At 41.2% G+C, this 15,108-nt stretch overlaps 1 protein-coding gene across 2 annotated transcripts; it reads left to right on the top strand.

Moving 5' to 3' along the window:
• Positions 1–15,049, top strand: tbc1d8b (TBC1 domain family member 8B). 2 transcript variants are annotated; one of them, XM_068716384.1, is made up of 21 exons: positions 1–309; positions 2,345–2,455; positions 2,723–2,841; positions 3,262–3,487; positions 3,965–4,205; positions 4,822–5,029; positions 5,116–5,283; positions 5,373–5,534; positions 5,766–5,916; positions 6,129–6,343; positions 6,959–7,076; positions 7,178–7,463; positions 7,556–7,685; positions 7,768–7,866; positions 7,956–8,024; positions 8,136–8,376; positions 8,460–8,525; positions 10,423–10,515; positions 10,684–10,731; positions 10,845–10,942; positions 11,116–15,049. In XM_068716384.1, exons 1-21 carry the CDS (start codon positions 183–185, stop codon positions 11,539–11,541), a joined length of 3,402 nt encoding a protein of 1,133 aa, XP_068572485.1. In that variant the 5' UTR covers positions 1–182; the 3' UTR covers positions 11,542–15,049. The 2 variants fall into 2 exon arrangements, with proteins under 2 accessions (XP_068572485.1, XP_068572486.1); XM_068716385.1 differs by lacking the exon at positions 10,423–10,515.
• The last annotated feature ends 59 nt before the right edge of the window (positions 15,050–15,108 follow it).

Here is a 15,108-nt window from a genome sequence, read left to right as displayed (position 1 = left end):
TCTCCTCGGAAACTACAATCCCAGAATGCCTTGCAGCTCTGGCAGCATTTCTTGTCGACGTGGGAAGGGAGGGATTCGGACAACAAACAAACAAACCTCCACGGGTTTGATGTTGGGCTACGTTACAGATAACTGTGACATGTCAGGTGCATTTGATAAGATAACTCCATGACAGCGGAAACATGTGGCTCAAACCCGACGAGATGCTGCTTAAAAACGCGTTCAAACTGTGGGTGACGGAAGAGGATAACGAATACTTCGTACTGCAAAGGAGACGAGGTTACGGAGAAGGTGGAGGCGGTTTGACAGGTAACGTTTAGCGGGTGTGTTCTCGCCTCCTCGCATGTGTTGGACAGCTGCTGCGGCATCGCATAAGACACGTTACATGCAGCACGTTATGAACGGGTTAACTCGCTATACGTTTGCATAGCTGACGTGCAGTCTGCCCTGTATAGGGCGGTGCTGCTGTGTGTAGCCATATATAGTCTGCAGAAAAATTAGCCTCGTAGCAACAGGTATGAGTCCACATTAAGCGAGTCAGCTTCGATACTGGACAGAGGTTAGGTTACAAGATGAACATAGGCCTAAAAACTTTGAGCCATTGTTGTCAGTTTAGGACTCGAAGGCAAACTACCAGCTGACAAAAGCAAACAAAATGTTGGAGTAACTATGAGAATATACAGATTTTACCAGTCCCCTCTGAAGGAATATGAAAGCACTTACATGTTGTTGTGGTGCCCAAGGGGGCAGTTCAGTCAGCTCTCTAAACCCTTTGAATTTGTAATGTCAGGGGCTGCTGCTTCCTGCACAATAAATGTGTCAGCGACTTTGTAGACACATTGATGCTAAGTTGAGTTGTTGCAATATAATTTAGGCTACATCAGCGCTGTGACTGTTGTTTTTAAAGGCTACAATGATTATTTTTTTTAGGCCTATTGATTAATCTGTCAATCAGTTCAAATCCTAAAGTTATTCAATATACAAAAAAACAGGCAGGAACTCCTCGTATTTTAAAAGCCAAAACAAGTGAATGTTTTTGTATTTTTCCTTGTTAAAATGCTTAATTGATTATTGAAGAGCTTGTTGATTAATTTACCAACTAATTGATTCATCAACTAATAATTTCACCCCTCCTACAGATCTTTTGTAGAGCTTTCCCTGTTTTCTTGCTATGGACTTGTAGCATACACTGTGTATATATGTGTGTGTGTGTGTGTGTGTGTGTGTGTGTGTGTGTGTGTGTGTGTGTGTGTGTGTATATATATATATATATATATATATATATATATATATATATATATATATATATATATATATACGTATATATATATATATATATACGTATATATATATATATATATATGTATATATATATATATATATATATACGTATATATATATATATATATATACGTGTATATATATATATATATATATATATATATATATATATATACGTATATATATCAGTCACAACCTTACAACAACATTCTTTACTGACTTGGATCTTTGAAAACGATTTGTCACCTATTAAAGGTATTAAAGTGGTGCCTATAATACCACCAATGATTGTAACCTACACTTTCTAACCACATGCCTGTGTGTGGCAGCCGCAAGGTAATTAATGGATAGTTAATGATAATGAATGGTGTTCTAGCTGAAGACCAGAGGATCAATGTCTCTTTTTGTGGTGTTTAATGGTAGTGGAGGTTAAATACTCCCTGATGGTTCCAGGCATGATGCACTTGAATGCCTCTCCAGCACAAGAGCCTTTTATGTCTGAAGTGTCTTTCATGTGTTCAAGTCTATATGCCCTCCTGTGTGATGTTGTTCTACACTGATGAGAACATTAATGATGTGAACTGTGTGTGATCCTTTTGAATCCTTTACAGCTCACCGGTAGAGCATGTGGAGAGCTGATCCATGTTCAGCAGGCAGGCCAGTATAATGCTGATGCAGCGCATGAGTGTGGTTTCACAGCGACCGTGTTAATAATTCATGGAGGGCATGTCTGAGAGAAGTTATAAAGGTAACAGATTTAGCTAATTTTAGTTATGCGGCTCTGACGTGGACCTGAGGGATCTCTCCCTTCTACACTCTCAGTGCAACTCTGCAAATGGCCATTTATCATTATTTATACAGTTTAACACAGCTGTGATTAATTAACACACAGTGATTCATCAATAGTAAAAAAAAAATGAAAAGTTGTTATTTTTGTTCGTAGTTTTTTTGTTTTTATTTCATACATGTCCGATATTTGTCTTTATGATTTTCAAAGGTGCCACATGGCCTTTGGTCACGTGTGACAGAGGTGGGTTAAATATCAATGTACTGTATGTTACAGGCCTCCTTGTGGGAACTCTGGATACTGTGTTGGACTCCACGTCCAAGGTTGCTCCCTACCGCATTCTGCACCACACGCCAGACTCACAAGTGTATTGGTCCATAGCATGTGGTATGTCGCTGTTATTCTGGCAAACGATTAGGTTTTTCAAGATTACCAGTTGCAAAATGTCTTTGATTAATTCCATATGAAGTCACCTGTGGACATTTTATAAAAACTGTAAATGTACTGAAGTCCAGCAAAATTCTATCAAGAGTCACAATGAAGCCAATATTCCCAAATCCAAGTTAACGTTAATACAAATTTAAGTTCAAAGATTTTCCAGTAAAAAAAAAATAAAAAATGTTTGTAATATTTTCTCTCTTGACTTTGGGTCAGGTGTCACCAAAGAGGAAATTCTTCAGCACTGGGATTGGCTGCAGCAGAACATCATGAGGACACTCTCTGTTTTTGACTCCAGCGAAGACATCACCAGCTTTGTACAGGGCAAGATTAGAGTAAGAACCTCTGAAATATATATATATATATATATATATATATATATATATATATATATATATATATATATATATATATATATATATATATATATATATATATATTTTTTTAATGGGGATTCCTCATCCCACTCGGCTAATATGTCGACATGTTAATCTCTCAGCAGGGCTTTAATTGTAATGCTATAAAATACTGTATAATGGCCTCTTGATTCTTGTAATACTGCGCTTAACTCTGATTATTTGGAGTAAATTTTCTGGCCACTTAGCGAACAAGAAGGTGTGGGTTAGTCACCAACAGCAACACTTCATCAGATTACACACAGTCTTTTTTTCTCCCATTGTTGATATAAAGACATTGATTTGATTATTTTACTGTCACCCTCAGTCTGCAGTAACCTTCGATGTTTAATGTGTTAGGGTCTTATTGCTGAGGAAGGGAAGACGTCTCTGGTGCTGGAGGAAGATCCCGAGAAGTTCCGGGAAGCACTTTTGAGGTTTGAGAAGTGGTTTGAGCTGCCACCGAAGGAAAAGCTGGTCACATATTACTCCTGCAGCTATTGGAGAGGAAAAGTGCCCTGCCAGGGCTGGCTCTACCTCAGCACTAACTTCCTGTGCTTCTATTCATACCTGCTGGGAGCTGAGGGTAAGCTGATTTCTGTTTCATGTATTAACACAAGCTGCCATTTGTCTTGCCAATTTTGATGGGTGGAAACAAAGATTGTGGCAGCTACTAATGGCAACCATAGTTGGCTTTTATAGTCTGAAAGGAACACACTTTTTCCCAGGTAATTATAGGTTCCATAATTGTGAAAAGCCATTATACTGTAGCAGACCTCATAGTGGAGGTAGACTTGAAAAGCAGTGTGAATAACGCTGAATATTAATGAAGCCAAGTGGCATTTTAAGAATTATCACAATAATGCTATGAACATTTTCATTGTTTGGTATCAGCACTTCTTTATAAAGGCACTAGGGAGTATGTTGTTACTGCTATGCATTTCCTATATTTTAATTAATGAACATTTTTTTTTTCTGTAATAATTTACCCATTCATTGAAGATCCTTATCCTGTGAGCCTTAATCACTGGTCTAATTTCCACTTATTGCGATGACTCTGCAGTGAAACTGATCATCTCCTGGGATGAGATCTGGAGGCTGGAGAAAACCTCTAACGTTATCCTGACTGAGAGCATCCATGTCTTGGTCCATGGGGAGGATCACTACTTCTCCATGCTGCTGCACCTCAATGAAACATTTGTTATCATGGAGCAGCTGGCTGACTACTCCATCAAGCGCCTTTTTGATAAGGAGGCCTTCCAGAGAGAGCCGGCGCTCTCCGACCCCCTGCAAATTACCAAGAGGTAACCGTCTGCCCGTTGCACTGCACTGCACAGCTTTACATGATTATGATCCTGTTAGCGCTGGCTGCCCGCTTAAAGAAGCAGAGTGAACATAAAGTCTGACTTCAGCCAGAAAGCGTCTGTGTTTGTGTTAGCCAGGCTGGAGGGGCAGGTAGACCATACATGATGATACCAGTGGCAGGTATTTTAAAATCAACATACTGTAGTTGTTTACTTTGACCATTTTGACTCCATATTCAGGATGTCGATCTGCTAGAACCATGCTTTTTAAATTTAGAAATTTGAATTCTAAATGCTGTATTTTAAGGTTATAATGATACAACAGGACAATTTAGAAACTGAACTTGAACAAAAAAAAATTACATATCAATATACTATAACATACAGTATTATAATATTATACTGTATATATTTGTAATGATCTAAAGTACTGGTAGGCACTGAAATAGATTAATATTCGAGTGCCTAAAAGATCGATATGGAAGGTGATGGTCAAGAGAACAAAAAAAAGGTTATTGTGAGACTTTTGTGTGTGAGTCTGGAAGCTGCTAAAAGGTTCTTAGAAAACTTAAATGTGATGTTCTGCTCATGACGTTATTTTATGCTTTACCCACAGAGGCCTAGAAGCTCATGCAAAGAGTGAGCAGTTCCGGACATTTTTCCGGCTTCCCAAAGAGGAAAACCTGTTAGAGGTGCATGAGAGCTTCTTGTGGGTGCCCTTCAGCCATTTTAACACACTTGGCAAGATCTGTCTTTCTGAAAACTACCTGTGTTTCGCCAGCCAAGATGGAAGCCAATGCCATGTCATCATTCCGATGCGAGAGGTAAAGTGAAACGGGAGTGATGTTGTAAACGACTCAAAAGGCACCCGGATGAGTAGCAGAAAACCTAATACATTGCCCTCTTCCAGGTTATCAATGTTGAGAAGCCAGACTCCAGCAGCCGGGCTCTAACGGTGTGCGTGCGTGGAAAGAGGGCGCTGCGTTTCTCCGAGGTGCGGGGCTACCAGCGGCTCGCCAACTCAATCCGTGGCAGGTGTGGGATTAGTGCCAGCCCTCAGCACTCTGCGTCATCGGAGGTAACGTGTCTATTGTTTTATTCGTGCCATTGTACTTACAGCTAGCGGTGCTTTCTGACATTGAAAAATAATATGTATTTATGTCTAAGGCCATACGAGGCGAGTGCCAGTCGCTCATCAACCACTTTGAGGACAACCCAGAGGACGTAACACTGATGGTGGGACAGAAAGACAGCAGCAAGGCTGTAAGCACCGAGGCCCTCATGACTGTTTTCCACCCCCAGGATGTTGAAAACCTTGACCCCAAAATGGTAAATATCAGAGTTTCAAATGAGACAGAATCTGACTGGATCACCTTGATGTAATTGTAATTTCACCAGGATCTTCTCATGCTCTGCAGGATGGGGGTGTCTTAGTGGGTGTCTAATCAATTCAGGGGGTGGACTTGAATAAAAAATGCCTCTGTTTAGAAATACAACCACAGTGTTGCAGAGCATGTTCAATAACTCTGTTGGTGTGTGTGCCTCGTGTGCGTTCGGCAGCTTAAAGAAAAGATGAAGGAGCAGTCGTGGAACATCCATTTCTCTGAATACGGACGCGGCACGAGTATGTTCTTCACCAGGAAGACGCGAGACTTGATTGTTCGTGGCGTTCCTGAGGCCTTGAGAGGAGAGCTGTGGATGCTTTTTTCAGGTATTTACACAGCAGACGGTACTCTGGCCATGAAATGTATACTAAGTGATGTGCCGGGTCAGTGATTTGTTAGCGAAGCCTTTGCATGATTTGAAAGTGTTATGTACTGAGTGCTTACTCAACATGAATAATTCAATAAAACATGGTTGATGTGGGATTTGTGCAGCATCTGTTTGGTTTTTTTTGGACTGACTGTGGTTCTACCTCTGTAGGGGCTGTTAACGACATGGCCACTCATCCCGGCTATTACACTGATCTGGTTGAACAGTCTCTGGGAACAAGCACTTTGGCAACAGATGAGATCGAGAGAGACTTGCACCGCTCTCTGCCAGAGCACCCGGCCTTTCAGAGCGACACAGGAATCTCAGCTCTACGCAGAGTCCTCACGGCCTATGCTTACAGGAACCCTAAAATTGGCTACTGCCAGGTGCTTTGACTTCTTGTTTTTAACACGCAGAAAAGCCCCGATTGAAACTGATAACAAACACTCTCAAGCTCCAAGAGGCTTTGAGTAAAAATGGAGGGACATTAGCCACGTGGCTGTATGTAGCCAGACGTTTATTACCGAAAAATATATATATGATGAATATAAAAAACATGCACACAAAAACAGTGTCCAACCAATTTGCTCACATGGTCATTATTCAACTCTTCATCTGTAGTGGTAATTCATTTGAGGTCATCCTTTTTGTTTTTGCTCTTTTAACGGTGACAGATGGTTATAGTACAGACTTTGAACCCTTTCGGTTTTAAACCCCTGTCCTTTACTGCGATTGGTCGTTTTCATGACATTGAGGAGTGCAGCAACTCTGAAAAGCAGAGGTGATTTTTAAAAAGGCCAAGTACCTTAGAAAAAAAATAAAAATGACCACATCTGATCTAAAACCATTGAAACATTTTTTTTAAAGGCACCGGTGCTCTGAAAAACGTACCTTTTTTTTAACACACATTTGTATATTTGCCTCCCGCCCCAGTTACTGGAACCTTATACTTAGAGAGGAAGTAGTCTGTTTTTTTAAAAATCCTTTTTTTTCCTGTCCAGGCCATGAACATCCTCACCTCCGTCCTTCTGCTCTACGCTAAAGAAGAGGAGGCTTTCTGGCTCTTAGTGGCCGTCTGTGAGAGGATGTTGCCGGATTACTTCAACCGCCGAATTATCGGTAAGAGTGGAAGCGATTCTCATTCCGTCTCTGCTGGTAATTTTAGGACTTCAGGAGTTAAGTAGCATCTCTGAAATGTTTGCCGATGTGGCTTTCCTCAGGTGCTTTGGTGGACCAGGCGGTGTTTGAGGATCTGATTAGAGAAAATCTCCCCCAGCTGGTGGAGCACATGACAGACCTGAGCTTCTTCTCGTCTGTGTCCTTGTCCTGGTTCCTCACTCTTTTCATCAGCGTCCTCCCCATAGAGAGTGCTGTAAACGTGGTCGACTGTTTCTTCTACGACGGCATAAAAGCCATCTTGCAGCTCGGCCTGGCAGTGCTGGACTACAACATGGGGGCTCTGATCAGCTGCCAGGACGACGCAGAGGCCGTCACCATCCTCAACAAGTTTGTGTGAATGCAAACAAAGCAGGGACTGATGTTTTTAAACATTATCACTGTGTAAAATATTGTCCCTTTTTTCTCTGACGATTTTTCAGGTTCTTTGACAGTGTGACAAACAAAGACAGTCCCCTACCTCCAACAGTACAGCAAGCTTCAGTGGGCAATAACGATAAAGCCTCACACTTGAACGTGGATATCAGCGAACTGATCCGAGAGGCCTACGAGGTACGGTGTGTATCTCTGTGTCTGTATTGTTCAGTGATTTCGGTTTTTGTGGTTGAATGAACTAGTTGTGCTTGGTTTTTAGAAATATGGAAATATCCGTTCAGAGGAAGTTGAGAGTTCACGGAAAAGAAACAAACTGCATGTGATCCAGACACTGGAGGATACAACCAAACAAAATGTGGTAAGTGGCCGTTGAGTTTACAGTAGTTAGTGCACTTGCATTGTTTCTGTGGTATTAAGGATGAATTTTTTTTTAATTTTTTTTTTCAGATTCGGGTGGTGACCCAAGAAGTCAGATTCAGTGCCTCACATCTTGACGGCCTTTATAACTTGTTCAAAGTGAGTCAATTACATGACACAGCATCTTGAGTTTCATAATTAAAAAATGTCCACAGTCATATTTTTCTTTTTAAATGGACTTGTTATGTTTTTTCTTTTGTTTTCTTTCAGAGGCAGCATTTCCTGAGCTGCTACTGGACAATGAAGAGTCCCGCTCTGCTCCATCATGACCCCAGCCTGGCCTATTTGGAGCAGTACCAGTTGGGTTTCCAACAGTTCAGCGTGCTCTTCTCTCTGCTGGCGCCCTGGGCTTTCTGCAACGCCAAGAGCACCCTCTCCCTCTGGGTCTTCCGCCTGATCGACGAGAACCAGGACGGCCTCGTCAACTTTAAAGAGTTCTGCTGTGCCCTCGGTGAGTTCACTCGCTCTCTGCTCTCCGCCAATGCGGCCGTTAATTTTAGTGTCTGCTATAATTTCTAATTGCTCCTCCCGCAGATACTTTGTACAGTGGATCATTCACAAATAAACTGAAATTCCTCTTCAAGCTGCACCTGCCACCAGGTGAGTGAAGAACAATTGTAGCATTAAATCTCAATGACATACAAAACAGATTAATAGTTCTCTGTCTATTGTAAACTACAAGATAGATGTGTGTTCGTGCACCTTCAGCTTCAACCTCTGACCCATTTCTCTCACAACATGTCTACAGTGATGTCACACTCCTTCGGGTTCAAAGTTCAAACGCAGCAAACATTTTTTTCCGACTGGATCCTTTATCGTTCTCCAGACTCTGCATAACGTGACAGCAATAACATAACAGCTGCCGACAGAAGCAGCCTAAAGTGAATCACAAGGTCAGATAGACATCAGTCTTTGTGCTACAGGGCTGGGATATGTAGGATTTGTCCATAACTCAGCATTTGATGAGTGCACTCATTGCCTGGGGGGGGGGGGTAGAAACTGTCCTTGGATGTGTGACTCTTGACTGCGTGATGTGGCACTGTGGGCTTGAAGCAGAAGCAAGAATAGCCCATATTGGGTGAAAGAAGTTTGCCATGGCAACGATGGGTGAGAGGAGCTGTAAGGGTATTTTGCAGAGGTCTAGTTCCTCCACAAAGAGGGTCTGTGATGAGGATGAAGTGCTCAAATTACAACTGACAGCTTAGCAGCAGACGGAGCTCTGAGTCACCGTCTGTGATGTGCCAGGCCAGTGAACGTCAAGCAGCAGAGCTCGTTTTATGTCATGAGGAGAACGCACATTCCTTCAGCACCAAGGACAGGTCCCCTGTACTGGACTCCTCCAGACTTTTAATCAGCGCGAGTGCTCCAATTGCTGTCTGACAGCACTGTTGTGATGTCACTTTACCTGCACAGTGATGTTTCCATGCACAGTAGTGTGAGGCTGATATTTCTGAGTTTAACAAAGTGCACCGTTTGTTGTTTGCTTCTTGTGTAGAAGTAAACGAGTTATGTCGGACCAAATGCATATTAAGACAACCAACGACACATGCTCAGTGTTTCGTTTGCTATGATGCAAAAAGGCGCTGTCATCACCACTTTTGAAGTCGCACTGCGATGCATTGTGGGGTTTTTCCGTGGACTTTCAGAAAGTGTGCAGAAAGAGAGAGAGAGAGCTGGAAAAGTAAACCACGGGGACCTCAAACACTTGCAGATTTCACAGTGGGACGGCCCTGGGCCCTGGAACCGGGCCAAACGCATCATTGATTAAGGAAATTAAATCATGTGCTCTTTAGTCTGTATGGTTTTTAGTCCAAACACGTACAAGTACAGCAGCTGTACTCACTCATCAGCTTTAATCAGAGAGCAGGGACTACACAGTGCCATCATCTGTGTCGGGATTGGTTGTAAAGACAACAAAATGCCTTGTCGTACCTTAACTTCTAGCTACAGATAGAGTGCGAAAAATGTTAACATCAGGAGTGCCCTTGCTATTAAGAGTTGTACAATTGTGGCAAATATTAAGCTGTATCTTGTGTTAGGAATGGTCACCACAATGATTCAGGTTAATTCTGTTTGGACCCTGAATATCAGCAACAGATTTCCCGTCAGACACACAGAGCGACCAACGAGGCGATCCTCGGGCTGTGCTGCTTATGCAGCACGAAGCTATCTGCCAAATATAATGACACTGCTGGCTTGTGTGGATAATTGTTTAATCCAGCAATGCAAACAGACACGCATGCATGGACACACACGCACAGTCGTTGGTGGGGGGGTTGGAGCATAAAAGTATAGCACATCTCATTCAGCATGACCTCAGACTTTGTAAGATTGACAAAGATGCAATCTATTTTAGGATTGTCAGATGGGGTTGCGTTACACTGTATGTAATTAAGTGGTAACTCAGCGTGTATGAATATCTTTGTTTTCTTTCACAAATGTCATCTACATTGCTGATGTGGATCCTCAGTCTTCATCTTTCCTCGGTATCTTCTAGCTTTTACAGGTAGTCCTTTGCACTTAAAGGAACAAAGAATCCAGCACTTTATTCCAGTGACTGAAGACTCTTCTCACTTGAGTAGACTCACTGGTTAGCCTCTTTACTCCTTCTTTTCCTGATAAAACTCAAATTTCACCTTTACCCTTTCCTCCTAAATTCTGTCATAATTCTGTTTTAATGCTTGCCTGATTTCCTTAAATGACTGTTGTTGAAGCATTTTGCTGTGCTATTTGTTCACATGCTGCTTCTATATTTCAGCATTTGATCTACCAGAAGACGGCGTGATAAAGAAAAGCCCTGAAAGAGGTAGTATTTCAACAAATCCAATCTATCGCAAACACTCCATGGCTATAACAAAAAGAAACTGCGCATGTCTTAGTTGTGTGTGATAGTTTAAAGTTTGTGTGTGAAATTGACAGGGAGAGGAAAAGTGGACCTACAGGCCTATCTGAAACAATGGCAAAATGAAATACTTAAGAAAGAGGAAACCATTAAAGACCTACCCCGAATTAATCAGGTGACTTGATCCATGTTGTGTTTCTTGACTGAAGTGACTATTTTCTTTCTGAAGATAATTAACTTGTCATTTTCATAAAAAAACGATATGATACGTCAGATTATCTGATGAAGCACAAAACTTAATATATATATATATATATATATATATATATAATTTTTTTTTTTCCTCAGACTCAGTTCATCCAGTTCTCCAAGACACTGTACAACATCTTTCATGGCGATCCAGAGGAGGAGACTCTGTACCGAGCCGTGGCTCATGTGACCAGTCTTCTCCTGAGGATGGAGGAGGTGGGACGGAGGCTGCAGGAGCCGAGCAGCCCGACCGAGTCCACGAAACCTGCCGCTGCAGAAGAGGAGGAGCCTTCGGCGGAAGAAGCTTCAACCACCCCGGAGAGCTCCGACACCTCCAGCTCCCGCTACAGTCAGGATGCGGGGTGCGACCTCACAGAGATGGAGTGGTCCTTTTCGTTCGAGCAGGTCCTCGCTTCTCTGCTCAACGAGCCGACTATAGTGAGCTTCTTCGAAAGGCCTGTCGATGTTCAAACTAAGCTGGGACAAGCTAGGGTTGCCCAGCTGAAGCTAAAGGCAAATAAGTGAAAGGATACGCAAGTTAATTGATACTTTGCTTCTGACTCAAACCCTAAAGTCACCATGAATTTCCGTTCTTCACTTGGAAAGGACAGCGGGTTTTTGGCGAGGCAGACGGTGGTATCATAAATGAAGAGGAGACATCAGATTTTAAAATCTGGGCTCTGTGTGTGTTGGCTTCGAGCAATGCAAAGTTGATGAAACAAATAAGGCACACAATCTCTAAAGCCACTGTAAACACTGTTGTTACAGTCCACTGACCGACACCTTTCGGTGCATTTTCATGTTAGGCCTCGTTGCAGACTATAGGCTGTTGTTCCTTAAATCCGATTATGCATTTTCAAGCTCTGTGATGAAATCCATCCTCTCATGTAGCCTCAGATTCTTCAGATTTTAGTTTAGTTTAATTCAAAATATTTTTCCCCCTATGCGCCATGGAGCATCTACAGTATAGCTTTGTATTTTGTAAGGGACATTCAGTACTGTTCCCTGTATTTAGAAACGCGACAGCAGATTTAGTCCCGCCCTCTCTCTGATGTCATGATGCTGAAGTTCAAACAATTCTCCCTTTGGATATCTTGATGTTTTCTCCTAGAGATAACTAGTCGCTGCTGTAGTAAAACAAACTAGTGTGTCCTGTGACTTACGTGTCTCCTGTTCTTAGCCAACATTAATGTTATTCTGTAAATGTCAATTTATTGTGAGAAACAACAGCTTTCCAGTTGAAGAGGCACAGAATAAACAGTAGTACAGTGAGCAAGGACAAGCAGTATTGTCCCTGGAAGCAATACAGATTATCTCAATGTCAGATGCATTTTATTCAGTGCATAAAAGATTCAATTATGGTATTATACATTTGCAATAATACACAAGAGAGGATGCCGTACTGCCACACTGGACTGTCTTGTTCCTCTAACGGCAGCACACACTGCAACGACATCATAGCATGACTTCAGGCATGTCATACTGGAAACTATGGTCAGTAAAGGTAAAATAATCTGAGTGCCACAGTGCTGCTGCTGCAGGGAAATCTCCTGCGTCGGCCTCTGAAAACGTGCCGTGTGTTAGCTTCAGAGTGCTATTGGTTGATGTACTTATGTGTGCTTATGTGCGTCTTAATGTATATGTAGAATGTTATGCTCTAGTATAAGTGCAGCATTTTGTACATAGAGATCAGTTCAATAGTCGTTTTGATTATTGTATTTATGAGGCGTGTGTTGACGATGTAAGATATGAGCTCGTAGACTGTTGTGGACACAACTTAAACCTTTTGAAGGACATTTTATTTTATCAAATCTCAGGGTGCAATTTGTGTAAAATAAGAGGGAGAAAAGGGATATTTTTTTTGAATCTGGGATATATAAAGTATATAACGGAGTTATACATAGCTTACAAATATCTGTAACGTTAAAATATGTAGAGCATGAGTAGCATAGTTACATTGATCGCCCCCTTATGCTAACTTAACATTATGCTAACTTTCAATGAACAGCAACTATAACTGCTCGCTACAGAAAGCCAGATCTGATTTACAGTATTTGATTTGTTTCCTTTTTTCATCTGTGCATTTTCTGCTTCCTTGTTTTTTGGCTTCTGTCTCAGTGAATCATCCGCACAATTGTTTGAGATTCACAAGTTCTAGATAAGCCTGTCTCTCGGCCAGATCTTATAGGCGTCTGATTCCAAAAAGCTTGTGACCGCTTCAGCTGCAGCTTGTCATCTCTAGGGGCCATATTCAGAGCTTTATCTCTGCTTGTCTAAGGGAAACAGTGTTTTTAGAAGCTATTTAAGTGCAAGTGCAATTCTCTGTGTCCTTTTCATTTTTATTATTTTGCCATTTGCTAGTAACGTTTTGTGGTTCTTTTTTTAATTTTTTTTTTTTTCAATTAAGATATTAGGACCAATCTGAAATGTATTTCATTGTGTAATTATTGGGTTAATTGATTGTTAATGTGAGTTGTACATACTTTTTGAAAACTCATTGGAACTGAAAAGACACATCTGTCGCTGTTTACATGACTAATGTAAAAAAATGAATATCAAAAATACGCCCTATCGTCTTTGATGTCATGTCACTGCTCAAATCCAAAGCTCAGTCAGTGACGTCTGTCCAGTACATTAAGCCATAATGAAACCGTACTGACGTTTCAAAACAGCATGGCTATTTATTTGAACACTGTTCTCTGACCATGGTCTGACTATTTCAGTACAACTTTTCCCTGGCAGTTTCATGCTGCATTTGTAACATCTCCGAACTTCAAGAAATTATTATAAAATGCAGATTAAAACGTCTAATCAAAGACTGCGTTTTAGTCTTTCTGCGATGGTTCTGAGCTTTTCATTTCAGTTAATTGCTTAGTTTACCACTTTATAGTCTGTAGCTTTTGATTGAGAGCTTGTTTTGCAAAATGTGTGAAGCACAGATATAGTTTACCTTCTTGATTATGCTTTGATTTTCTTTTCTCTTTGTTTTACTCCATTCAAAGGTATCGGAATAAAGAGTGATGATTCTATGAATAATAAGGTTTGGTCCATCTGACTGTTACCTGGAGCACCTTGGATCTACACACACCAACAGTGATTTGAAATTGAACTCAAGACATGTTAATTGGTACTTGTTTATTTGTGTTTTAAGGGTCATAAAATAGTCAAGGACAATAGTCCTTTGGAATCGTGTTTGTATTCACCTGGTGAATTTAAGTCCAATAATATTCACTCTCAGCTCTGCTTTAAACTGATAGGGGAAACATCTTGCTGTCTGGCAGCTAAATGCTCCACTATGTTCACTTGCTCTCTTAGCTGCTAACTGTGTCTGTCTGTCAACTGCCTGTTGTGGCCAAAAACATTATGCAAGCGTGACCGTGAACCAAATCAGTAAAGTTGTGGGTCGGACAGCTAAATTATGAGCTGAAACTCTTGTCAAAGCTGACACACATTATTTTCACATTGTCAACTGATAGAAGGAAGCTTTGACTCAATATACGCTCATTGTATCTGTCATAGCTGTAGTGAAAGAGGCTCCAAACTTAACCCACAGGTCTGGAATTTGTATGCCGCATAACAGCTGACTACCCAATCACCAACAAACAATAAATACCTACGGCCCCTGGCATGTTTCCTATCCAGATCTGGGCCCACAAAAGCCTTGAAGTTCCGTCTCATATGGTGCCCCAACGTACAGTAAAAATGACTATTTTAATGGGAAATCCTGGTATTAGGCTATATGGTTATAGACAACTTTAATAAGCGGGTGAAGATGAGAGGTTATAGACAACTTTACGGCCAGTATGTGAGACCTTTTGAAAGCTTTTTAAAAAAGAACCGCACTTGGTGAGAAAAGCCAATATATAACCTAAACTACACTGATATTACCTGTTCACTTCCTGGTTTTCCACACCACATGTATGTGAGAGTAGAATGAAAATGCATTGAAAATACCAGGAATTGAACTTTCTACATGCAAATGATTTGTGGAGCAGCGTACAATGTATATATAGGCCCACAATAAATCTTCATTAACCCTGAAATGTCTCCTCGTTAACTTGTCCGAAAACTTGCACTCTGTGTGTCTGATTT

This window comes from Cebidichthys violaceus, unplaced genomic scaffold (assembly GCF_023349555.1).
Source record: "Cebidichthys violaceus isolate CVI_PGR_0920_01 unplaced genomic scaffold, fCebVio1.0.p SCAF_20, whole genome shotgun sequence".
Lineage (NCBI taxonomy): Eukaryota > Metazoa > Chordata > Actinopteri > Perciformes > Stichaeidae > Cebidichthys > Cebidichthys violaceus.
The sequence above is the reverse complement of the archived record's forward strand: the minus strand, read 5'-3'. Positions and strand labels throughout refer to the sequence as shown.